At 41.1% G+C, this 27265-nt stretch overlaps 2 protein-coding genes across 8 annotated transcripts; one reads left to right on the plus strand and one right to left on the minus strand.

The window, feature by feature from the left end:
* The first annotated feature begins 4462 nt into the window (after window positions 1-4462).
* LOC111664291 (galanin receptor 2a) lies at window positions 4463-8748 on the plus strand. The gene is made up of 2 exons (XM_023418820.2): window positions 4463-4803; window positions 5691-8748. Exons 1-2 carry the CDS (start codon window positions 4463-4465, stop codon window positions 6328-6330), a joined length of 981 nt encoding a protein of 326 aa, XP_023274588.1. The 3' UTR covers window positions 6331-8748.
* Window positions 8749-11235: 2487 nt separating this feature from the next.
* exoc7 (exocyst complex component 7) lies at window positions 11236-27265 on the minus strand. 7 transcript variants are annotated; one of them, XM_087177314.1, is made up of 22 exons: window positions 27061-27265; window positions 26846-26911; window positions 26130-26314; window positions 25940-26045; window positions 25588-25810; window positions 24339-24506; window positions 23988-23999; window positions 20744-20836; window positions 19645-19713; window positions 19243-19388; window positions 18158-18310; window positions 17940-18038; window positions 17791-17853; window positions 17516-17582; window positions 15895-15933; window positions 15535-15597; window positions 15315-15435; window positions 13190-13285; window positions 13038-13101; window positions 12518-12559; window positions 12273-12406; window positions 11236-11550 (listed from the first exon to the last, which is right to left on the minus strand). In XM_087177314.1, exons 1-22 carry the CDS (start codon window positions 27136-27138, stop codon window positions 11448-11450), a joined length of 2190 nt encoding a protein of 729 aa, XP_087033440.1. In that variant the 5' UTR covers window positions 27139-27265; the 3' UTR covers window positions 11236-11447. The 7 variants fall into 7 exon arrangements, with proteins under 7 accessions (XP_087033440.1, XP_087033441.1, XP_087033437.1 ...); XM_087177315.1 differs by lacking the exon at window positions 15895-15933 and having other exon boundaries at window positions 27061-27264; XM_087177311.1 differs by lacking the exons at window positions 15895-15933; window positions 20744-20836 and having other exon boundaries at window positions 27061-27264.

Consider the following 27265-nt stretch of genomic DNA (forward strand, 5'->3'; position numbering starts at 1 on the left):
CCCCCAAACCTCCTGTATATGAGTGGTTGTGTCGTTTGTAGTTGTTTTTGGTCTCTTTATGGTCATTTTACATTTCTTTTGGTTGTTTTTCATAATTCGTAGTTCTTTTGCATCTCTTTATTGTTGTTTAGAGTCTCTTTGTAGTTGTTTTGTGTCCCTTTGGGATAGCTCTATTTCTTTTGGACAAGAGGCTCTAGCCCAGAGGCCCCCTGCCCCTTCAGGCCCCTGGGCCTGTTCAGTGATCCATACATGGGTCCAGGTCACATTAATTGACTGATCATATTAGTAGGAACTATTGTTATTTACAGTTAACAAGTGCTGACAAAAGTGTGACATAAATATCAATGAATTCATGTACTAAATAAATAATTGCAGGCAGATGGTTTTCTATTATTTTCGACTGGTATGACAATGAAGAGTTATTAAAATTCATTCTGTGCAGCAGTAAAAAGGTCTGAAAAAGTCACAAATTGAATTTGGTGAACTCTGCAGAGCTCAGTGTCAGATCAGTCCAACTTCCTGACATTTCCACTCCCATGAGATATTTTAAGGCACTCAGGAGGAGCAGTCCTGTTTCAGGTTATGGTGCATTCAGTGCGTCCATGTTGCTCATTCCTGGTCAGAGCCCATTGCCTCCACCTGTCCGGCTCCCACAGGCTCTAATGATTTCTTCTGATTAAAGTTCAAATATTCCCATGTGTGGCCACTACCAGTCTGTGGCTTCTGGTCACCACTCTCACCCAGCAGGCTACTTTCAACATTCCTCAGCTGTCCAGCCAATGAACACATGACAATGATGTCATTTCCTGTTCAGGGGGCTCCTGATATTTCCATTATGGCTAACAGGAAGGTTTTCAGCACAGAAGACGGTATCACAAACATGACTCAGGTTAGTCTTGATCTGATACCTCTGAGTGTTACCTCCTGCAGTGATAGCAAAACACGCAGGACAGACAGAAAAACTCTGCAATTGACTTTTCAGTGTTTCCCAGAGCCTGAAATTACACACTGATAAATTATAGTTGATGCACGCGATGCTCCGACAGCTGCAAGCCGGCCACCACTTCAGTCTTGTTTCTTACGCTTCATCAGCTTTAACTAAACGCTCCCAGAGGAGCATCAAGAGAAGACGAGGTCGTCATTTGTCAGTTGTAACTTAGTCTTATCACGACCTGGCAGGACTGACACATGGAAAACCCAATGACTTAATGCATCACAGACGCTTTAAGTACCCTGGTTTCTGCGGACATGATTGGTGGATGCTGAGACAGGAGTAAACATGAAGCACCATCTGTAGCTCTTCTGAGGCAACATCCACTGATGAAATCTCTGAGTGCAATGAGCCACAGCAGGAGCTCAGACAGTGAATACAGTCTAGATGTTGTTCACTGTGCTTCTGCTGCCAGCTGCTGGTCAACAGGAGAAAGGGAAGCCCGGTAATAACTCATTTGGTTAACACTTTACTACTTAGCATTTATAAGCAGCATTTATAACAACTGTAACTCCTCCTGTGGACTACTGTAGATAATCAATGACATTATAGTAAAACACAACATTATAGCAATATAAATTTTGTCCTCATAGGAGAAGACATTGTTAACAAATACTGTACATTCATAGACAATTAAAAATGTCTTTTTAGATTCTTACAACTACATTATAATGTGATAATAATATATTCATTAAATGTGTTTATGCTGTTAATAAATATTATAAAGGGGGACTTAAAGTAAAGTGTTACCTCTGTTTCAAATATTTAGAAACAGATAATAAACTCGTGACCTTATCAGATTGTCTGAGGTTACCTTATAAACAGTCTGTCAATCAGTTGTGTAACTTATAGATCATATAGATCATATACAAAACAACATCATCTTTTCAAAACTGAATTTACAAAGTAAGATATTTTCCCTCAGTGGAAAAAGAAAGTCACAAGAGAATGACCATGAATACAAAACTAACTAAACAGAATTTAATCTTAACCTTCAGTAGATAAAAAAGGTGAACTGATGAAATGGGTATTGTCTTCACACAGAGACAAAAACACATTTATTTCAGTTGCAAGTTTGTAACAATATTTACTGAGATTAGCAACAGAGAAAGACTTAGATGTAGTGACGTCAGGATTGTGAATGACAGGAATTTTCACAGCGTGGGAAAAGTGGAAATAACAGAGGCAATTAGAGCAGGAGGAAACAACAGACGTTCATCAGCAGGAGAATAAAGGGAAAACGTGAGGGAAAAGCTTACTGAACATTTTCCAGAGCGTCATTTAAATAGACAACATTTAATTCCTGGTGAAAGCTTGAAGTAAATATCCATGATAATATACATAAGATGACAGGCTGTATGATTACAGGTGAGGTTAACCATCCAACCCACCTAGGGCGATATATACATTGGTCCAAAGGGTAGGAGTGCAAGGACATTACCTTATGTATCATAAGTACTGTATCCTCAGAAGCTGCTGCAAGTTGTCTGAAAGAAAGCATTGATACAAAATAGATCAATAGTAAAATGATCACAACATCACATTAAACAAAAATTTTTCCATTAATCTTGGGAATGACCGTCAGCAGGACAGACTTTGAGTTTACGGACATGTATGATAAATGATATGATCATGTGCACTCTTTGATTGTTGCTGAACTTCCTCAGACTTCCAGGATGTTTGATCATGGAGTAATTCAGTCTCCCAGAGGAGGAAGCGAACGCACCAAGACAGCCGCTTCCTCCTGGAGACTCCTGGATAAAAAAAGCAGCCTGTTAAATTTAGTCAAGTCAGGGTGTTTGTATTAGTACAGCTGTTAGAGGAGATTAATGTGTCCCTGTCTGTAGTCATGTGTGTGTTTGCTGGTCTGTGAGTGTATGCATAGTGTTGGGAAAATCTGAGTCAGAAAATGAGGATGAGTGGAGTCAGACAGTGGACAGGCCAAACAGGACATAGGAGGTTGGGCGGGGGGGGGGTCTTTAGTACTCAGACAGTGACAGAGGGGAAATACTGCAGGGATGTTGGTGCAAATTATATGAACAACTGTTGAAAGATTTATCATGAGATCTGGATCAGACGTTCATGTCTCACTCAGGATGACTTATAATCACTCTGGTGAAGCTCTGACTTTCATGCAGCGCCGCCATCAGGTCAAAATGTCAACTTGTCCAATGATTTGGTTAATGATCATGTAAAATCAGATTTATTTTGTAGCTTTTCTTGCTTTTCTGTGTTTATCTCACTCAGCACTTTATTAGGAACACCATACTAACGCTGGGTAGTTCCTCCCTTTGCTCTCAGAACAGCCTCAGTTCTTTGTGACATTAATTCCACAAGATGTTGAAAACATCTTTCACTATTTGCTCACATGTTATAGTCAAAACAACCTGTTAATCAAGAAAATATTGAACGGATTCATCAATAGTGAAAATAATTGTTAGTTACAATTCACAATATTGGGAATAAAATAGATTAAAGCTCCACACACACCTGTTGTTTTGCGACCACAGTTTGTGTTAGAAAGAAACTGACAAAATAGACAAAGAAAAACATTTATTACAAATAGACTGTGCAAGTAAATATAGCCATACTGCAATAAAAAGTTAAGTCCTGCATTAAATAGATATTTGACTCCTGTTGATACTCATGTACTTCAGCAGTCAGGATACTCAGTGTGAGTGATGATGGGTCAGGATTTGTGAGAATATCTTGGCTTCCTCTGGACTCATACAGCGTGTATTTTCTCTGCTGCAGTACTTCAGTGTGATCACGGGAGGGCGGGCTGGTGTCATCCTCACCAGACTGAAGTAACACAAAGTGTCAACAGGTGAAAATAACCAGGTGGAGCGTTCGGATATTTCTCCCACATGGTTGCTGCTGCAGCAATCCGAAAAACAAAAAAAAATAGATACTATTCTAACACATCTGCTATAATGTGCTCCTGCTACTCACTGAGTTTTACTGCAGTTTATACGTCACCAAAACAAAGTGTTGTTCATTGTACTTTAATGTTAGTCTGGATAAATGCATGTAATTCTTTTTCTAATGGTTCCTTATTATCACTTATCACTGTTGCCACATTTTTATTTTCAAACTGCCCAATATGCCTGAATAGCTTCCTTCTTCTTCTCCAATTGTGTTATTACTTTATAATAATACTTCTTATTATTGATTCATTGTTTTTTATCATATTAACAGCTTCAAAATTAAGATGACGCTTCAGTATTTAAGCCATTTCTCAGATATATATTGAAGAAAAATGTTTTCATTTGAAGTTCGTTTAAAAATTGTCAGGGTTTGACAGCAGTATCGGCCTCTAACACCGTTACATTACATGAGTTTTCCTGTTGCTGAGTCTGGCTTTGGAAATGTTGCGCGCAAACGAGGCGCGCGCGCGTCTCCACGAGCCGTGCGTTAATGTAGTCTGGCAGAAACCGGAGCGCGTGAAACATGAGTGGATTTAACATAAAGATGGATCTCTCCTCGGTGAACTCCTCCTCGTGGAGAGCAGAGTCGGTGGTCGTCTCTTTGGGTTTTTCGGTCATCTTCCTGGTCGGCACCGTGGGAAACTCTCTGGTCCTCGCGGTTCTGTTTCGCAACGGACAGATGAACACCAAGACCACCAACCTGTTCATCCTCAACCTCGGGGTAGCAGATCTGTGCTTCATTGTCTTCTGTGTCCCCTTCCAAGCCACTATCTACACGCTGGATGAGTGGGTGTTCGGACCCGTGGTGTGTAAGGTCGTGCACTTCATCATTTTTCTCACCATGTACGCCAGCATCTTCACCCTGACGGCCGTCTCCCTGGACAGGTGCGTCCACTGACTTTGATACTGTACATACAGAGGCTAGATACAGAACATTATAATTCACCAGCAGGCTGCACAACCAAGAGGAAAATACATATGAAGTTAATGTTACTGTCAGTATTTTTATTAAATTAATTAATTAGTTCCTAAATCCAGAACATTAAAGCCATTACCTCTGTTATTCAACTCAACTCAACTCATCAAATAATGACAAATAATATCACCATCATCGGCAGGTCAGCTCAGTTTGCACATCAACACAACCAAGGCCAGATTTCATGGACAGATCAGTTTGATCTGAGTTGAGTATTTCCTGCATCTTGTTTTACATGATTGTTTTCCTCTCATAACGTCGCTCCCAGCAAATAAGACTGTGTTTATTTGAAGTGACAAATTTCCAGTTTCCATTTAATTTTACAGGTTATAGTTAGCAGAAAAGTCTAGTTTCACAAGGATGTGAGAAACAGAGAGACGATGCCATCAGAGGAGCAGTCAGAGAAACAAACATACGTGATTTCTTAGAGAGATCTGAAGTATTTTCTGAGCCATCCACGCCACAAGAGGATTGATCATTATTTGTGTTTTCCTGCATGAATGTCAGACAAATTTCATTAGTGCATGGACATAAATTTGTGTGTAAATCCTTTTAAAAACAATGGGTACATTTCTATGCAAACCACATAACCGTGACAAACGTGGTGAGCTTTAATCATGTACTATGGACTGTAACAGTAAATTGTGACATACTGTACAGTATCTTAAGCATCAGAGGAAAACCTCAAACAATACCACAAACAACAGCAGCTTGGAAGCAACATAACCAACACCTTGAATGAATCATACCTCAGTAATGAACACCTGGATCACATGTCTTCCCTCTGCTCTTTCAGGTATTTAGCAATTTGCTACCCACTCCGCTCCAGGGAGATGAGAACACCAAAAAACGCCCTCAGCTCCATCTGCCTGGTTTGGGCCTTGTCCTTGGTTTTCTCTGGACCGTATCTCAGCTACTACTCACAGATGGACCTAGTTGGCACTGTGGTGTGTATTCCTGCCTGGGAGTCCAAACCCCGCTTCATAATGGACGTTTGCACCTTCATCTTTGGCTACCTCATTCCCGTCCTGGTGCTCAGCCTCACCTACGCGCGCACCATCCGATACCTGTGGACCAGCGTGGATCCCGTAAAGGACATGTCAGAGTCTCGGAGGGCCAGACATAAAGTCACCAAGATGATCATCATCGTCGCTGCCCTCTTCTGCCTTTGCTGGCTTCCCCATCACCTGGTCATACTCTGCATGTGGTTCGGACGTTTCCCCCTCAATCACACCACCTACGTCCTCCGCATCCTCTCCCACCTGGTGGCTTACACCAACTCCTGCCTCAACCCCATCGTGTACGCCCTTGTGTCAAAGCACTTCCGAAAAGGTTTCAGGAAGGTTTTCAGCTGTGCGCTGAGGAGGAGTGAGGTCAACAAGGTGCACGTCATCCAGGCGGTGAACACGGTCAGCAGTGTGGAGACGTCCAACTAGAAATGGCTTTGAATGAAGAGGAAGAGCCAACTGAACATTATGAACTACGACCAGAGATTGTCTTTGACTGAACTTCGAGTGTACCTGTCTTTAAGAAAGACCATGTTGAGACAACAGTGGTGAATGAGGAATTCGGGATAGTAAAGGTTGAGTTATTGATCACTTCCAGCAGTTCTATGAATGGAGGGAAGCCTTCAACACAGTGAAGGCCATGGGATTCTACTGTTTACACCACATTCTGGTAATAAAAAAGATCACAAAAGATGTGATGCAGTCATGGTTTGTCCCAATCTACAATGGAGATACGAAGACTTAATCGATCAAGGAAACCCTTCACATTTTCTACCTGACCCTATGACAGTTTAAGCTACTCTTGCAGCACGGTTCTAGGGATGTCCTGGAAGTCCACCATGAGGTTTATGGTTATGGTTTTGAGTGAAATGCTTCAGAAGTATCAGATGGATTGCCATTCAAATTTGATAAACACATTCATGTTCCCCCCAGGATGAATTGTGATAACTTTAATAATCCATTAACTTTTCATCTAGCATCAACATCAGGCCAAAATTGGTTTAATTTGTCCAATAATATGGTTTATGACCAAATACCTGCAAAATAATTTGTGATTGTTCATGCATTAGCCCTAGTGCTAACCTTGTAGTCACACCAAATATACGCCTAAATTAACTTCTTTGGTTGTGTTGTGTTTTGTAGCCGTTTGTTACCAAATGAAGCCAGATACAAGCAGTTTATAGCTGCTATAAAATGAGCTGAATGCATTGTATTAGTGTTAATATTGGATTTAATTGTCATGTAACTGACAGTAGTGTTGCATTTGCAGCCATTCTGTCAACAGTCCAACACATCTGTATTTCTTTTCCATAAGTGGGAGATATTGATAGAAATTCCTGATATCTCCAACTCTGAATAATGAGTTGCAGGAACGTTTTTTCCCATTCAGCTGCTTGTAGTTACAGTTTAAACTATATGACATGAATGTGGCAAAAGCACTGCTGTGTCTATGTACAGCCTCACAGAACAGCAGGCATGGTTGTAGACTGTTAGTCTTGTTCATCAAGATCAAGAATAAGTGTTAACAAAAGGAAACAGCCACAGTTTATGCTTTAATGGGACAATAAGGAAGTCAGATACCTTGATTTGTGTCTAATCTAGGTTTTTTTGTGCCAAAAGATAATAAGCACATGTGGTCAGCATGTGTCACTTATGGTTGACCAGATTTTGAAGTATTTTTCCGAGAAATCACACAAGCGCTGTTTTAAAAGGGCAAGACCCAGGCAGAGAGAGCCCTTCTAATAGAGCATGTCTTATTATGAAAAGACATTTTAGAGAATTTGATGAAAAGTGGTAATTTACTTTGGGTAAAATAAGTTTTGCCTTTATCCTGTTTAGATACTGAATGAAGGGATAATACAATTTCTGTATCCAGTTTAATCTTTGGTATAACTTTATTTACATAATACTTTTAGAAAAACAAGTTGCAAAGTGAAACTTATGTTCAACGTATGTACAGATCAGAGGGAAGTGAAATATAAATTAAATAAAATATTGCAACAAAATCACAGAGCTACAAAGTCTGATGTAGGTACATCGGTGTCAGCCAAAAGGTTTAACAGAATAAGAGTTTGTAGACAAAATGACTCACTACAGTTTTGGTTTCAAAAGCTCAGGCGAGTTTCACAACGACAGGGTCAGTGGTTCAGAATTTGGCTGGAAACAGCCTGAGGAGTCTGAGTAACTGTGGGTGGTGTTGGACTGAAAAGAAAATTGTCAGAATGTTATGCAACCAGCATTTACCAGACAGATTTTCAATCATTTCTGCATAATTCAGCCTCTTGTGCAGAGTCCACGACAAGCCTCAGTGTTATCTCTAGTGATTTAGACGTTTGGAAATATGCTGCATCATAATTTGTTTGCCTCAGTGTTATATGTTGATTTATATGCTTTGTAGTGCAAGTCCTGTCACAGTGTCATGGACCATACAACTTGATTTGATGTTGTTGTTGTTAATGTGAGATATACAAGATAACGTTTCTTTGTGGTACATTTATGCAAACAGTATTAATGTGGTGTACAGAACATTATAAGAGTTGAACTAATAAATTCATCAAGCTGTTACCTTCTGTCTGCTTGGCAACACAATGTCTTTCACTTGAAACATGACACGTCCTTTCAAGATGATGTGTTATGCGAGACCCTTCATAGATATTACACCTGTCGAGTGGTTACCTACTACATAAACCCCTTTATAAACCCATTATCCTAGATGGTCCCATAGAAAAACTTGATGAATACACTGTAACGGAGGTGAGCCGGTTACTCATCTTTAAGTCTTTTATCTTGTAAAACTGAAAAACACCATTTGAAAACACTTATAAAATAAATGAATCTTAAATCTCATCTTTGTGTCCTTGTGCAGCATCTTCTTCATCTCATGATGGTGGGCCAAGCAGCAATGGGCTCATTACTGCCCCCATGGCCAGAGGGCGGAAAACACCCATTGGAAAATGACGATTCGTGAGAACCACAGTTGTCATTGCTTAGTTTTACCTCAAGGGGCAACAAGGAGCCCATTCAACATTCAAAGACAAACTTTAACAATGTTTAAACTATATGTTTTGGTTTTACAACAGAAACAATTTGAAGGATGAAAACTAACTGGTTGGTTAACCATTGCACCTCCATTGAAGAGCAGCACACAGCCATTTCTGGGTTTTCTATGTTTGTAGCTCTGTCGTAGCTCAAGTTGTACAGAAACTGTAAGACACATTACTGTCTTTACACTAATCAGTAGTTTTATATTAACAATGGATCAAATGTGTATTTGTAATGTCAAAGGTGTTTTGTAATGACAAACCCACAGCAAATTATCACCCAGCTGCCAATCCCCTCACCTCTACAGGGTATTTTAGCGTCTTTCAGCTCGTTGTTTTGGTTTTACAACCTACGACTTTACTGTTTTGGTTCACTGTCACTGATCTTATCAATCTTGATTCCAGCAGAAAGCAGCTGTAAAAAGCCACTGTCCTCTACCTGCTCAGCAGAAAACAGCAGACAGACAGTCAGAGAGCAGCTGGTGAACATAGTGGAGCTTTTAGCAGCTAAAGAGCCAGAGGGAAATCCTCAGGAGCTGATGGAGACCAAGAACAGCTAAAAGAGAGGGAACCCTTAGATTAGATTCATCAGGTGGACACAAAAACCACAAAAATGAAGATGTGGATATGACTGTCTGCTAATATGTTTTGCATATTAACTTTATGCAGTGATAACACATGTATATGTGTTGTATTTACAGCTTCTTTCTCTGCGTCAGTGATCAATACTCTTTATCACCATGGAAACCAGACCTCAAGCTGCTGAGGTGGTCTCGAAGCCTTGATGATAAAGTGTCATCTTCACTTCTCCGCCATCATCCCTAAACCTAAACCTCAGGGTTTTTTTTTTTTTTATCCAAAAATGAGACAAATCATTTTTATAATTTTTGTGTCTTCTTCTATAACTCCTGGCTTGATTACAATTTTTGAAAGCAATGACTGACCGATCATTGATTTTCAAAAAGTAATACCCCCTTGACCTTGCTCTTATTGTTGTAAATGATTATTTGGTTTGGAGAAGACAAACAACAGGCACAGATAACCACGCTGCTGAGGGTTAGGGGTGTAATTCATCCTCCGTGTCCTGTAATTATGTTAATTCTAATTAACATTTTACCAACAAATTATTTGAAATTGAAGATAACCACATCATTTGTGATGCTTTTAACATATAGGAAATCACACTCGGTTTTATTGAAGAAAGTATTCATATGTAAATGTACGTGATGCTGCAATTATCACACGCGCTATTAGAATACAAGTTGAGATACTTCACACTCAAATTCTCCTTCATTCCTGAGTTATTGCACAGTCCAAAGACACCTGTGTATGTCAATTATATCAACATTAAACCACCATTAATTTCTCTAGGGGGCAGCAGAAACAAGCTGAAAAAGTCACATATTATGGCATGTTATTTACTACCTTTAAGTTGATAGTGAATGTGTATGTGAATGCAAGCAAACAGTTGCTTATAGCAGACATGGAGCAAGGATTCCCCTCCACATATATAATCTGACACGCCTCAAACTGATATCGCACAGTGTAACACAGATTGTAGGATTTTATTAGACATCTCTACATCCAAATGACTCACACAGTCTTTGCTGCACAGTGCGGCTGTAAGCTGCTAAATGTTCTGTTCGGTTCAGCAGGTAGTTGTTGGTGGTGTCTGTCCGCTGCCTGGTGCTGGGCAGATTGTGTACACACTGTTTTGTTTTTTTTTTGCAATCTAAAATGCTCTGTGGAGCTGAGGTTAACTGCAGGGTCGGCTGATAATTATCTGTGGGTGTGAACCTTTCAAATAAATAGATGAAGCTACTGGTTAGAGTTTTACCTTTGACGGTGCGTGCTCCTTCTGTCATCATGTTACGTAACGCAAACCAAACACAGTCCTCACAATTCCTCTGTTCACATGTATTTTGAGCGTTTGAGTGTTTCTCCACAAACACAAAGGTTGCAGCCGGTGAAGACGTCTTGCTGAGGAGCTTTCAAGTGTCTCGCTTCAGTGCTCATTAGGATGCACATGCTCTGGTTGCTCCCAGCTCTAACAATGTGTTTCTGCACAGAGATACAGGGAGGAGCGTTTCAGTTGTTTACTCAAACAACTCAAAGTTCATGTGTCATAATGAACAATGAACTATGTATCTATATGAAGAGATTCAGAATCGGACAACAGATGATCAAACAGCTCTGCCTCTGTTATTGGTCATGTCAGTAAACCAGACTAATGATCTGCTCTGTGCTCTGCTGTTGTGTAAATGTCATCAACAAAACAAATGATGACTCAAACTGATTCAGCGTTCGCTTTATTCATCTGAAACACTAAGCTGCGACGGCTAAATTACATAAATACATCATGTTTATATTTTTGTACAAAACATTCATCAGACACAACGAGGCTGAGGAGACAGTAGTGTGAGGAGGGGAGTGTGTGTGTGTGCTGTTAAAGTGTTATGTTGTCAGAGCGTGAGGAACATGAGTCGGGGGCGATCGACGTGCAGCTCAGGCGGACGTGTCGAACAGCTTCTCAATCATCTCCTCCACCTCCTCCGGTCGATACTTGTGATACTTCTCTGGGTTCTTGGTGAAGGAGATGTTGGCGCATCTAGAAGAAACAGAAGAGAGAGAGATATGTCAGTGTGGAGCAGAGCACGGATGGCTCTGATTGGCTGGAAGATCGAGAGTTGTTCACTATTGACAGTTAGCACAGGTGTAGTGTCACATCCTGTCATTTAAACACCTTTCGTGTCAAAGCTGTAACACTGCAGCTTAAAAACATTTAAAACAGACAAACATCAAACTGGCTACGAACATAAAAACAATGATTTGAATGCGGCACTTTATAATGTATATTGTGAATTTGAAAATGTCCAGGTTTGGCGCCACATTTGTCTGTAGTTTCTGACATTTTATGGACCAAGCGATTCATTTTGAAAATAATCAACAGATTCATTGATCAGGAAAGGAATCAGTAATTGCAGCCCTTGAACTGATTAAAAAAATAATGCACACCTTATCATCACTTCCTTAATGGGACTTTGTAGAGTATTTGAAAATGTCCAACCCCCATGTGCTGGTAAATAATAATAAGTGTATCTGAGCATTATTTTCCAGGATCGTCTGTTTTTTCTCCAACAAAAGTATATTGTTATGACTTAAATATTATTAGAATAAATGTTTTTGTGAGATCATTCTGAAGATTAATTATTTGACAGTATCTTGCAGTATTCGATGATGATTGTGTTTTTTGTGAATGTACTGAAGCTGATTTACATCCAGATGTAAAAACCTGACAGGTGTGAAACCTGCTGGTTCTGTTCCTCTCACCTCTGCAGAAACGCTCTGTAAGCGTCCGACACCACTTTCTTCTGAGCCTGACGGATGAAGTCTCTCTGCTCTTTGTCCGGGATGGCCCAACCCTTCTGGATCTTACACAGCTCCTCCAGGCCGTCATTAAAACCCTGAGAGAGAGAGAGAGACAGAGAGACAGAGAGAGAGAGAGAGAGAGATCTGGATCAGGATCTGGTCCGTGGAGAGAGATTTGAACATGTGGTGCCAAATTCTGATCTCACCTTGAATTTGTCTTTAATCACTTGTCGTTCTTTATCTTTCAGCTGCAGGAAAACAACACTTGCGTTATAACATTCATACAAAAATCAGACTCATTCATGACAAAAGGCAACACACACGTCAGACATATATTTTCTTTAAGATCATTTTAAAATGTTACTGAGTCCTCAGTTTGTGTAAGTTTTAAGAAAATGTCAAAATTCTGAATCTTAATTTCCTTTTTTATTTTGAACTTATATAATGGTCACAGACATAAACTGTGTGTGATGTCATCAGTCAGGTCAGCTCAACAGTTCAAGCTTTAATGTGTGAATCTACATGAAGTCTGAACTGAACACTGTGTCCCAGTTTCCTCACTGGTGAGTCTGTGTTGTCGACCTCTGGGCCTCTGCTGAACTTTTACAGTATCAGCTTTTCCCTCACTGCCAGAAATCGTACAGGTGTGTTGAAGTTGACACGTCTGTACCAGAGCTGATGAAGTGTTTGCTGTTCTCCAGGAATGAAAGATAATAAAGTTCTGACCTTGGTGCCAGGTTGGAAGACGGGCATGTTCCTGTCCGTCAGGTGCTCCGTGACTTTCTGCCAGCTGTGACAGAGGGAGACGTGTCAGGTGAAGACACAGATGAGACAGACATAAGGCATGTCTGAGTCCACTGTAACACGTCTGGGTTTACCTGCGCTGGTACATCTGGATCTGCTGCTCGATCAGCTCTCTGTAGGAGGTCTCCGCTTTCTTCTGGGTCACCGTCACCAGCTGGATCAGCTCAGACCTGGACACAAGTGCAGGTAAGACTCAGGAGGTGTTAAAGTGGAAGACATAGTTACCGCAACTAATAATCATTCCCATCATCAATTCATCTGCCAGTTCATTCTTTTTAGCTTAATCGTTTATTCAACATAACGTCAATAATTGTCACAACTTCAGAGCAAAATGTGACGTCTTCAAATGTCCAAAATATTTAGTTTACACGTTTATATGATAAAGAAAAGTAGGAAATCTCATCTGAAAGGCTGGAATCAGAGAATATTGTTCAATTATTTTGTTTGAAAAATGACTGATATAATCGATTATCAATTATCAAAATACACTGCTCAAAAGAAGTTAAGGGAACACTTAATCATCACAGTATAACACCAAGTCAGTTAAACTTCAGGGATATCAATCTTTCCATTTAGGAAGCACAAGTGAATGTGAATCAGTTTCAGCTGCTTTGGTGCAAATGAAAGTGACAACAGGTGCAATGGAGAGGCCAAAGCAAGACAACCCCCAAAAAGGGAATGGTTTTACATGTTGCTCTCTCCTGATCCTTCCTCACTGATTCTTCTCTAGTTTTGTGTTTTGCTGGTGTCCTTGTCACTACTGGAAGCATGAGGCGGCACCTGCAGCCCAGTCAGATTGCAGCTCCTCCAGGATGATACATCCATACGTGCAGTCTCAAGAAGGTTTGCTGTGTCTCCCAGCACAGTCTCAAGAGCATAGAGGAGACACCAGGAGACCAGCGTTACACGAAGAAATTGAAATTCACACAAGTTGGATCAACCTGTCATTTCAATTTTTTACCTTGATTTTTGGTGTGATTGTGAATCCAGTCCTCAGTGACTGGATGATTTTACATCATTTTGTTCTCAACAAATTATACAATGTTCATCAAAGATTTTCAACTTGAATAATTCATTCATCAAGATCCAATGTGTGATTTAAGTGTTCCCTTAAGTTTTCTGAGCAGTGTAGTTGCACGTTAATTTTCTGACTAATCAATTAATCAACTAATTGTTTCGGCTCTAAAAAGGACTAAACCGGAGCGTCGAGTGGCACAGTGGGTTGAGCAGGCGCCCCATGTGTAGAGGCTACAGTCCTCGCTGCAGTTGGCCTGCGTGTCGTTCCCCCTCTCTCTGCCTCCCCATCTCCTGTCTCTCTCGACTGTGCTATCATAAAGGCATTAAAAGCCCCCCCCCCCAAAAAAAGGACTAAACCACTGGTTAGGTTGACTCAGTGGTCACTTTATTAGGTACAGCTGTACAATCTAATGAAATCCTGTCCAATGGAGGAAATGTGTATTTACATTTTTATTTCTGAGCTTATAGTTAAAGGTGGTGTTGTATAGAACAACATTCTACTGAGGTGTTTCTAATGTTTGTATTTATAGACATGTTTCAATGTAATGAACAGCATCAATAATAAACTAGTAAAAGTAGAATTCACAGCAGATCTATTGGACTGGATTACATCAGATTACTCAGCTATACCTAATAAAGTGTCATTGAGTGATTCACCTCCACTCACAGCACAGCTCAACAGATTACAGGTCTGTTTATTTTCGTCAGTCACATTATTGTAATAACGAGTTACCAAGCAACAGTAATGTAACTGTGATAAGAATGAATGCATGACTTGACGCCTGCCGACAGATTTTCATCATGTAGAGAAACAAACGGAAACAACAAAACATCCAAAGATCCGAGAGATGGTTTACAAAATGGTGGTTCTGTCTTTTAAATGAGATTTTTCTATGTGATGTGAAAACATGTTGTAACTTCTGCCTGTTACACACGCGCGCACACACACACACACACACACACACACACACACACACACACACACACACACACACACACACACACAAGATTCCAAGATTCAGATTAGTAAGGTTAATATTGTAGGTGTGCATTAATCAGAGTCTATAAAAAATGTGAAATAATAAAAACTGGTTGTCCCAGTTACTCTGATCATCAGGGCTAGTGTTGAATCTGATGTCACTGTGTTCATTAACACAGATAAACAGAGAAAATCCCACTCACTTCTCCAGAGACTTGAGGATGTAGTTGTAGTTGTTGTGCAGGAAAATGGCGCTCAGGGCCGAGTCCTCGTACACTTTGGATTTACTGAGCAGGTTCAACTGCAGGTTTCCCAGAACCTTACCTGAGAGGACACATCATCCATCATGCATCAGTTCAAAACACGAAGCAACATGGACGTTTTATTAAAGAGATGAAAGATGTGGATTTCTTCTGTACTCACAGATATAAGTGCTGAGGAGCCTCTTGTTGAAATCAGAGGTGTAGCTGCTCGCTGAAGAATTCTCTGGAAAAATACAGGAGGTGTGAACACAGTCAGTCCTTAAAATTCACTTAATGAGCCACAATAATGAGTTTGACTACTTCATTTAATCTTTTATTTCCTGTTTAGATTAAGAGTGGGAAGATCTACACCTCCACTAAAACATGCACATCACAGCTGAGCGTCTCCTCTCCTGTCTTTCTGCATTAATTAGCTGAAATCATCGTTTCAAGAACGATTATGAAAACAACTTCACAACCAACAACACATTCAGTTCAGAGTGGGACTTGTCAGGGGCCTATACACAGGATCTTTGCTTACCTCGGGGGTCTAAAGGTATATTGTAAGTGTCCCCCAGTACTAAAAGGGCCGAGGCAAGGCAGAAGAGAAGAGAGAGACAGAAAGAGGCACAAGTGCAAAAAAGGTTAGAAAAGATTTGTTAGTGCAGAGTAAAGCAAACAGTCATCAGCCAGAAAGCGAGGGAGCGAGGGAGCGAGGGGAGGCGGTTAATGAAAAGGAAGGAACAGGGAGCAGGAAGGAGCCACAGACCTCAGGTCCTGATCCACAGCCTCTAATGTGAGGTGATTATAACAAACCCACTTTATTGTAAACAAATGAATTCATCTTTTCTAAAGTCGTTCTAAGACTGAATCTGAACTCGTGTCACAGAAGCTCCCTCTGAAAGAAGAGAAAAACAACCTGAGGCAGGAAAGAGGGAAAAGCCGAGGAGGTGAAGAAACAGATACAGAACGAGTGAGGGAGGAATGAGGAATCTGACAGTGGTGATAAGGTCGAGACGTGAGTGTATGTATCTAATGGACTGAGTGAGGGTCAGTGTGATCATGGTTTACATCAGTGATCTACTGATATGGATCTTATCTGGACAGTGGCATGTTTCTTTATTGTACTTCAGTAGTTTAAAGCCACCATCAGTTATTTTACAGGTGCTTGTGGGAAACGCAACAAATATAACACTGACATGCTTTACTATCTATTACCTTATAGAGTTTACACAGAGCAACATTATCATTCATATGGAGTCATTTTTGTGTCACATGATGAATCTAAGTCCAGTCTCTCTTTTAGCTCTGTGTTTGGTCTCCACCAGCTCCTGAGAGAAATCTCCGACTCTTCAGCTGCTAAATGCTGAATAAATAAAGTATAATTAAAATAGAGTATACTTATAGTATAGTCCCTATTATACACAAATCATCAGTGTCAGGGGACAGAAAGCAGGTAGATGAATTAACATTAACTCATTCATTTAAATAAAGTCATATTTCATATTGGTTGTGAAATCTTTTGCAGTCTCTTGAATTGTTTTTCCAACCCAGTTTGGACAGAACTCCACCCACTTCCTGGTTGAGGCTTTCCTCATAAGGAAGTGGGTGTGGTTTCATCTAAGATGGAATGGAAATACGATGGCCGCTTTGCGGTCAAGTCCATTTCACTTCATGCTTGTTTGGTCTCCATTTTCCTGACAATTAGTATCAAATTACAGACTGTGGTCTCCCTAAGACTTTACAAATGCCAGATCCTTTCTAGTAAATTACAGAGCCTGTAAAATAAATCAACATTCCTCTGACTGTCCTTTAAAATTCCTTGTTGCTTTAGATTGTGTAGCATCACTGTCCTGCTGTTTGTCCTAAACTTTGAAGACTGTGTGTAAAACAGGCTTAGAGGTACAACACTTGTCACTCACTGGATTTAAAAAACTTCAAATTAACGCTGAAAGTCGACACTTGTGCCAAAAAAATAAAAACATGCCACTGTCTAGATGCTGACAGAACATGAAGTGTAACATGAAAGTTACCAGAGGATCTACAATAAAGTGTGTGTATTGATGTAGCTGAGGTTAGATCACAGACGTCTGACAGGGACCACTGCTGATATGAGCACCACAGGAAACGGCAGTATACCAGCAGCAGGTCTGTGACTGTACCTTGTGAGGCCAGCATGGCCCCGGCCGTCTCATGGAAGTCCAGCAGCTGCTGCAGGAACAGGATGGCCTGCGAGGAGAGAGGTCAAGGTAAGCATCACCTCAGCTTATTCATTAACCAGCCACGCTCGGATCGCCGCTGTTAGCCGTTCCCACGGAGACCACCTAGATCCCCGGAGACGGACAAACAGCAGAGTCCTCGTGGACAGGTGTTTGAAAGAGCAGACAGAGCAAATAAATCCAGTTACACAACAGGAGGAGAGTGAGTGTTCGTTTACATTGCTGGTCAGCTCGTGGACAGTTCCATCTTTGGGCATGTTGTACTCTTTATCAGGGTCATTCTGTGGATGGACAGGGGGGGAGTCAGTCAATAATATTTTATTGATTATTGAGTGATTGGAGACAGGTTTAAATTCAGGCTTCTTGCCTTGATGCTGTCAGCGAACTCCTCCAGAGCTTTGGCTCCAATCGTCTCCATGGACGTGATGAGAGTCGGCAGCTTGTTCTTGGTGCTCGCTGCTGTTCCCTGAACACAAAGACAAATACATTCAAATCCAAAAATTAAATGGAAGATCATTATGATGCATCATCTCTTCTTCCTCCACAAGATAGTGCTGTAAATCATGAGCCTCCGCTGATTCACACCTGCAGCGTTGAATCAAACTCAGACTTGTTCATCTTCAGGTGTCTCAGGATGGGGAAGATGGTGAGGACGGCTGAGTAGTCGTGGCGCATTATGGCTCTGCGAGCGGCGGACACGATGTTGTCTCCCTCCAGCATCAGGTTGTCCAGCGCCTCCTGTGGACAGAGGACGTCATGAAACTGATGTGGACACTTTGTTGCAGAGGCGGCGGCTCAGGAAGTAACTTGTTTTAGCAACTTTCTCTTGTCAAATTCATGAAACAAGCTTGGACAGATGTTTGGTTACTATGGAAACTTGTGTTTCACATCAGACTTAGTCAGGCAGGTTTATGGAGACTGAGTCGACCTTATTCACTCAACATCATAAAACAGAAAACTGCATCTACTGCACATCATCTGATGAACGTCTCTCACACATACACACAGATCACATTCACTCCTGTCATACTGACTTGACTTCACACTTTATATCTTTGATCACTAGTCAGACAGAACGAGACATCTGAAGACGTCACCTAATGAACATCACTGAAAGTCGGATTTTGATTGGAACTGGGACGTTATTGGGATGATGTTTGCTCTGCGGTGATGACAATCAAGAAATCTACAGCTCCGGTCAACAGGAGAACGAACTATCACACCTTCTTACATGATGGTGAAAGACATGAACAAACAGTTTAGCTGTTTCTTATTCTCTTTAATGGGAGAAGAGGCTGTGAAGAGTTCACTGAACTGTTGCCTGTTAATTCAGAAGTTATGATACTTAAACTTAAATGTTGACCTTTGACCCCTGTGAAGTAAAACAATGAGAGACATGGTTTTAATTTCTCTACAGTTACATAGTCTTTTGAAATGTTCTTTTTGTCACATTTTTTCACATAAACTGACTCAATTCATTTCTATGGGCTTTATATTTTTCATTTTATTATGAGGCTGTTGTCAGTCTATAGTTGCTTCCACTTATACCAAAATACTATTTTCACTAATAAGCTGTATTACTGTTCTGCGCTCTCATATTTTATACCTTCAGAACTGTAATAAAATGAACTTTAGAACCAGAAATTAAAACAGCTCTTCATGTCTCTGACCTGAATGAGGGAGTCGAAGGTCTTCTTCTGGTGGTGCTCGGGGATGATCTCTGTCAGCAGTGCGTACTCGCTCTGAGCCAGCTTGACGAAGGCGCTGATGCAGTGGATGTAGGAGTCGATTTCGATGTCCAGGACATCGTCCTTTCCTGAGAGGTACACGAGGAAACATGCAGTCAGCCGGTGAAGAAGAAGAAGATGTGATATAAGACATGGGGTCTGGTGCTGAGTTACTGAGTCAGTGCATGTGTTCAGATGAAGCTGTTAATCTCTATGTTTTTCTGCTTCAGGCTGAGATGTGTTAAAGCTGCAGCAGGTGAGACTCTCATATAAAAATACACCTGATCTCATCAGCCTTGTTTCTGCCTATGTTCCTTCTCTTTCCCACATGTTCCCGTCACTCACCTGCGGCGGCCCCGTGCTTCTCGGTCAGGGCGTCAGACAGGTGTTTGACCCGCAGGTCATGATCGTAACCTGGTGGGTGGGGCGGAGCAGCAGGGAGACAGGACTAGTCAAACCACCGGGGGTCGTGACTAGACCAGGGGTGGGACTTGAGGGGTGGGGGACAAACCTGAACCTGGAACAGCTGTACCGACCACCACACCAAGCACCAGGGGGGGCAGGGGGGGGTTTGTTTTGTGCGTGTGACTCGTATCTACAGTTAGTGAGTGCGTGTTAAAACTACAGGACAGAAACCAGCTTCACACAAACATCACAACAGCTTTTAGCTCACTGCAGGTTCACACACTCTGACACTGCTCAGTGTCACAGACACAAAGATGTTTCAGCTGCAACCTGCTCAAATTATACTCTCCTACATTTCCCAGAATCCCCTTTCAACCTCTAAAAAGATGTCCCTTCTTAAAGGTGCACTGTGGGGTTTTGTTGTTAACATTGTGTTTATCCTTGAGGCCAAACAGAGCAGAAAAAGCTCAATATCATCTTCCCCATCAGCAAAACAAAAAACATCTTTCGGTTTAAGACTTTAAAGACTTTAAAATGATTCAGTGATTCAGTATTCATAGACAGCAAGTCTTTCTAATGGCTGCTGCAAAGAGAATTTCCCTCCAAGAAACATTAAATTAAAGGGATTTTTTTCTTTTTGACAGTGACTCTGAAAAAGACCTCGGCTAATGTTTGTGGGGGATTATTCAGAGGGATTATTATTATTTAACCTCTGCTGGGAATATCTGATCATGCTGTAACATGTTTGGCTGTTTATCCATGGTGATAAGAAAAGTACAAAACTAAACAACAGAGCAGATCAATGGTGAAAAAGTCTTTCAGGTTGAATGTGTTATGGTTTTGATTCTCTTCAATATATATCAGGCCTCCTGCTGAGAGAGATCCAGACTTATTCAATGTAATTCAAACTTGATCTAACATCTGCAGTGTGTAAAAGCTGTTGTGACTGTTGTGGGGAGATTTCACAACATGAGTGACAGCGGTCACTGTCAGCGAGGAGGGAGACACAGACACCGAAGAGAAAACCGAGGTGCGTTACCTTCCAAAGGAGTGAGGTTAGAGCCCCCCTTTTTCCCATCCAGCCCATGCTGTGAGTACTGTTTCAGAAGGTTCTGAGCCTTGCGAATGGTCCCTGGTCCCATACACACAGAGACAGAGTCCAGAAGAGGACGTGGAGGGAGGAGGGGGGGCCGCGAGGTCCAGACAGCCAAGAAACAGAAGAGGAAAGAGGAGGAAGAAGAAAAGCTAGGAAGTGAGTGATGAAACATAGACACCACATCCCTCCACCACCCAGACAGCCAGCACAGGTTTGTATTTACAGAGGAGGACAGGGTGGGGGGTTGCACCACAGCTACACAACAGGGAGACCAGGTGAGAGACAGAGCAGACTACAGCTACACCTGGACACGTGCAGAAACACACAGCGCCCAGGTTTGATGTAAGAGCAGAATAAACAGGTTAGATCACAGTTCATACAGTTAACAGTCATATCCAGAATTAATATTAACTGACAGTTTGTTACATGGTTTAAACAGGCAAAATCTACACAACATTATCATTCTCTGGATGAAAACATATTTCAGCTTTGTTAGAGAGTTAGTAAAACATGTTGCACATTTAAAGCTGCTTTCACTTTCTTCTGTTGGACACAACGAGCTGAGAAACACAAACTATCACTTTATAAAGCTGTTATAGCTAACATGTTAGCGAACACTCGCCTCTTCACACATGCAGCAAACACAGAGCAACATTAGCATCCTATCAGAGTCGTGTTAGTGTCCAATATTCAGTCTGCTTTGAGCTCCAGTCTTGATGTTACTCTGTGACTCAGCTCTCTGTTTCCTACAAACCTTAAGGGAGAAAATCTAAATGTGCTTTGTGGCCCACACTAACTTGCTAACATGGTGGACTGCAGAGCTGAGTCATAATTCATCACGACAACGACCTCTTTTCCCTCACACACTGTCATCCGAATCCATTGCTGATACAAAAGTTATATTGATTAGTGGAGCTTTAACATAATACGATTAAGTCATCCGTTTTCCTCCATCTGTCCTCACTCTTCACTGCCACTGAACTATTTCCTTAAAGCTCCGTATTTTCCTCTTCTTCTGTGTTTTATTTGAAGTGTTGATCCATAAGAAGATATATTTGTGGTTTTAAGAACCAAGAACCATCTCAGTGTAGTTTCACATCTCCTCTCTCAGGCTTCTCTCTGGAACTATAGTAACAACAGGTCAGTGAGCCAATCAGAGGAGAGGAGGCTCTGAGCCTTAATCCTTTTGTTGTGACATCACAAAGTCAAAGAAGTCCTGACAGCTGGTTTTAAGGCTCAGTTTCTGAATACAGGCTGTGTGCATTTCTCTGTGGACTGAGCGCTTTGATACTTTCACAGTATTAATATAGAACCCAGACCTGCTTTATAATCCAACAACACATGGATATTTACCTTTATACTATATGGGATTTATATCTTTTAAGGCGTTTCAGCAGAAGCAACAACAGACCAAAGCTGTGAGCACATGTTGATGGAGTTAATTCAAACTCGAGCAGCACTGAGCGACAAAGAATAAAAACTTTTAAAAAGCCTGTTTCATGATTTCAACAGTGTAAACTGATCAGTGCCTGAGGAAACAGATCATCAGCTGTTTATTGGCTATAAACTCCTCTGATCAACACTAACACACACCTCTGATACAAACCTGTCACAGCACACATACCAACTCTGCAGAACTAATCTACACAAACACTGTGAAAACTCTACAGGCTTTAGTTTCATGGTGGTGAACTGGTGGCAGCAAACAGCAGCAGGAGGTTTTCAGAAGAAATTCATGATCCACTTCTTGTTAAAGGCACAGACTGAACCTGCATCAGGGTATTAAAGCTACAGGTACATCTGGTTGGTTTTACTAACTTGTTGTCCTTTATGTTTTGGCCTTGGTGTATTTATGTGCCTGTGTTTTTATGTTTTTATACATATATCCCTCTGCTGTATCCCCAATTGCCCCACTGGGGACAAATAAAGTGACTGATTGATTTTTTTTAAAAAGGGTTGAAGGTGAAAGTTGAGTAATGTCACATTTCTCATGCATCATTTGCTGCTTTCATGACATCAATATAAGTCACATAATCTATAAAAACAAATCTGTGTGTTTTTGTTATTCTGTATGTGAAAGAACTGGAATTGGACCCATGAACCACATCAGAGAGAAAATACAGATTTGACTGGAGCTGAAAAATAAATCAAGATAACACTGATATCATTATATAAGACTCAGTATTATAAATGTTGCACTTCTCAGGTCTTTAAATGTCTCATTTATAAAAATCAACACTGAGTCACCATCTTCATGTTCACATTTCAAACAAAACAATCTCACCAGGAGCTTTCTACCGTATCTTCTGATCCTCCTCTTTGTTTAGAGAACTAGAACTATAGATGTTTGTATTCTACATTTCTCATCCATGCTGATCTACATAGACACTGAAACTAACCGACTACAAATACGTGCAGAGAACAAATAAACCTCACCTCCACCAATCAGAGGGAAGAGCAGCAGCCAGTATGAAGCCTGAAAGACAGAATCCAGGGCCAAGAAAAAAGACTGAAAATCACCTGCTGCTGCTTCTTAAGTTTGATTATTGTGAACGCAGGCTAGTACTTGAAAGTGATGTAGATAAATGTATCAATGATTTCACCAACATCTCTCCTCTTTTTGGATTTCATCTGCTTCTGTTTTGAGAGATTTAAACGAGTAAGTGAAACTGAAACCTTAAAAATGAAGGGGGCAAGAAAAGGTTTTCAATGCCTCCATCTCCAGTGGAGACTTTACACCCATGTATATCATCCTCCTTTGAATCTGAACACACATTTTGCTTTTTCTTAAGAAGCTGGATCAAGAAGCTGGACCTCAGATTTCTGAGTGTGAGAGCAGGTGAAAGTTAAATTTCACAGATCTCGAATCAAGATCTGTCAGACTGAGATGAGGATTATGATGTCAGCAACTAATTATGACTCATGAATCATTATTTTCAATTAATTTATTAATGCCGTCGCTGCAGTTTCCACCTGGACACAACGCCATGAAACCAGAGGCCAACATCACACTGAGAACAGCCTTCTACATCTCTCCAGAGAACAAACTTCTGCCATCTGCACTTTTACGTTCCTACTTCCTAAAAGAAAAAAAAAAACTCATGCTGCCTCTCATGTTGCCGTGAAATGTGGCGTCCAACAGACAGCAGCAAGCACGAGGAGGCACACACTGAAGCTTTGTGTTTACCTGGGATGTAGACTGTCATCACAACACAGGGATTATGAGAGAGGAAAGGATGAAGGATTAGTCAGAGCTGAGTGTAAAATCACAGGATACACAGTGTGGGCTCAGAGTGAACTGATTATTATCACTGAGAGATCATGGAGGACACTTGAAGCTGAATAATGTGATCTAATCAACAGAGAGAGGGTGTGGAGATGAGTGTTGAGAGAGTGGCATCATTTAATAAACAACATTATGCAGACTCATGCTTGACTGTCAGACTAATCTGTAACAGAGGGCTCGTACGCCGGAGTGTGATCACAGGCTGAAGTGCAGTGGTAATAGATTCTGTTTGAAGGTGTATCTGTTGCTGACCTGGTCTCTTCGGAGCCTTCTTGGTGGGCGTGTCCTTGCGTTTGGTTTGGATGGCGGGCGAGTAGAGGATCCCGGAGGAGGCACTGTTTTTGCGGAAGTGGTCCTTCAGGCCTTTGATGGATCGATCCAGCTGGTTGGACCTGATCTGGAAGTAGACGTTCATGAAATCTGCCGGGGAGAGAAGAAGAGGGGGATGAGGAGGAGGAGGAAGAGTAAGGTGTATGACACTGGTGTTTTTCTAGATGTAATCGATTGCAAAGATCAAAACCAACTATGTTTTAGTCCGTCTCACCTCTCTGCTCTGTGGCGTTCGACTCCAATCCCACTGTTTCTAACTTCTCTTTTTATTCTGGATTTTTATTTTTTATCATACTCTTTATTTGCATTCCCTTATAGTAGTTATTTCTCAGAAAAGAACAAAAGGAAATACCAATTTTAATATATCTAAAATATATACGCCCAACCGCACCCACTCAACACTGAAAAAATAAAAAAGTTGATTAAATGGGTAAATTTAGGAAAATAAACAAAATAATTTAAAAAAGAAAGGAGAAAAAAAGAAAAACTAAAGATGACGAAAATAAATTTAGCTCATTTTAAAATATATCGTTTTTTTATTCATTTCTGCTCCCTCCCTCTTCCCCCTCTTCACCTCCCTTCTCTCACGCTTCCCCTTCTCCATCTTCTTCCCTTTTCTTTCCTTTTTGCATGTGTGTATGTGTGTGTGTGTGTGTGTGTGTGTGTGTGTGTGTGTGTGTGTGTGTGTGTGTGTTCTTCTGAGTGTATGTGGGACAGAGGAAGAAGATATATCATTTGGTTGGTTTTGGACTTTTCATGGACTTTGTATTAGAAAATAAAAACTTTGGTTAACAGATTTTTTTTTAATACTTTCCATCTTTTTTAATCATCTGTCGACCAGGGCACAAAATTGAGCAGTTTGAAACCAGAGAGTTTAGACTGACTGAAACTTCCAATCAACCACAAGAAGCATCAAAAATATTAAATTACCTCTTTGTTTTTAATCCTTTCATCTCATGTGGCGACTGTGTGTTGAGTAATACAGCCTCTCGGCGGAACTAGCATGAAGACAGATTTACTTCTTCTCCAGACCTGCAACCTGTTTCATTCTCACCACTGACTCAGTCCAGCTGATACTGAGACGCCCTGGACCTGATCTGACATCTGCCCTTATCCTGCATTTATGATTGATGAATCACAGGCTACAGCTAGCTGAGAGATAAAGTCATACCCTGGTTGCGTCCGTATTCCACCAGCCAGCCGGCGATGCAGATGATGTCTTGGAGCACGGCTTCAGGCAGGTGTTCCAGCACCACCTCCTCCTGCACCTCCAGCTCCTCGTCCACACTGATGGCATCCAGGATGAGGATGGGAGGAACAGGTTTACTGTAGCGGGTCAGCAGGCTGCGGAACTCAGCCTCCAGCAGCTCTTTGCCCTTTTCAAACCGCGCTTTCTGCACATGAGAAACAACATTTGTCTGTTTTATCCTGCTCACATCTAACTTTTACATTTCAATATCTCATGCATGAGATTGACCAAAAGCTTAGACAGTGAACTGTGAAACCTAAGGTCAGTACTGTACCACTGTGTTGAGTTCGGGGCTGTCGGGGTTGTTGTCCTGAAAATATTCCACAGCTTTCTGAATCTTTGCAATACAGGCAAGATACTCATCCAGTCTGCCTGTCGGCCTGCAACAGAACATGTGAAATATGATAAATCAGATGTTTATAAGCACCCAAAATCCATCAACCAGTTTCTAACAGTGGTCTCACCCCTCTCTGATGATCCTGTCGGTGTCTTTGGCCACGTGGTAGTAACTGATAACGTGATCCATGCAGGACAGAGTCTTGTCCACGTTCTCCTGCAGCCGCTGCAGGTTCTCTGTCTGTTTGTGGACTGGGATGATGGAGTTCTCCAGCTGCATCAGGCGGCTCTCGAACGAAGACAGGATGGAGACCTGACAAAAGAAATAAAGAATAAAGACACCTCATATCTATTTCTGAGGTTTAGCAGCCTGTGGAGTGCTTAAAAATTATTGTAAGTAAAAAATATTGTTAAACCCGGAGTAGATTAACATAGACTCGAAAGATTCTTTAAAATCCGCTTTCAGATTGTGAAAGTGGATTTCTATCTTCTGTTTGAAACAAGAATTAACATAGACTCGAAAGATTCTTTAAAATCCGCTTTCAGATTGTGAAAGTGGATTTCTATCTTCTGTTTGAAACAAGAAAAAAAAAAGTGTCTTTATTATAACTAAACCATTTAAACTAGTCAATCCAGGACATGTAAACTCTAAAGACTGTTTAAAACCTAATTTCATATTTGTGAAACCACATTAAACCAGTTTAAAGATCTGAACCCAGCTGACCTGACACCTCTCAGACCTGGACTACATTGATTCTTCTTCTATGACTTAATGAAATGAATGTACGTTTGAGTAAATGTAAGATTGAGCAGGTTTGTGTCTGTGTGTGTTTTGTTTTTGTACCATGCCCTTGGTCAGCTGATCACTCTTCTCCAGATTTTCTCTGATGAATGACAGCGTCTCCTGCTCCTGTAACATCACACACAAAAGCATTGACCAACTTCTCTCATGTTTTTATTTGTCAATAACATTTTATCTTCGAATTTAAGCACAAGTGATGAATGTTAACAAAAACACAGCAGGTCTGGGATGCTTCCTTCCTCTGTGCCATGTCTGACCTGCTTCAGTTTCTCCTCTATCTCCCGCTTCCTGGCGGACGCGTCCTCGGTCGGAATCATCCTGGAAGTTATTCCCATCACAGGACGGCCACCAGCGAATTTAATACGACTGATTTACCTGTTTATATCATGAAAAATAACAGCAGCGACGCCCTAAAGCTAATGTTGTGGATAGCTAATAGCAAGTTAGGTCGATTAGCCGTTA

The sequence above is a fragment of the Seriola lalandi genome, unplaced genomic scaffold, assembly GCF_002814215.2.
Source record: "Seriola lalandi dorsalis isolate HSWRI2012SDOR001 ecotype SW California unplaced genomic scaffold, Sedor1 jcf7180002054585, whole genome shotgun sequence".
Lineage (NCBI taxonomy): Eukaryota > Metazoa > Chordata > Actinopteri > Carangiformes > Carangidae > Seriola > Seriola lalandi.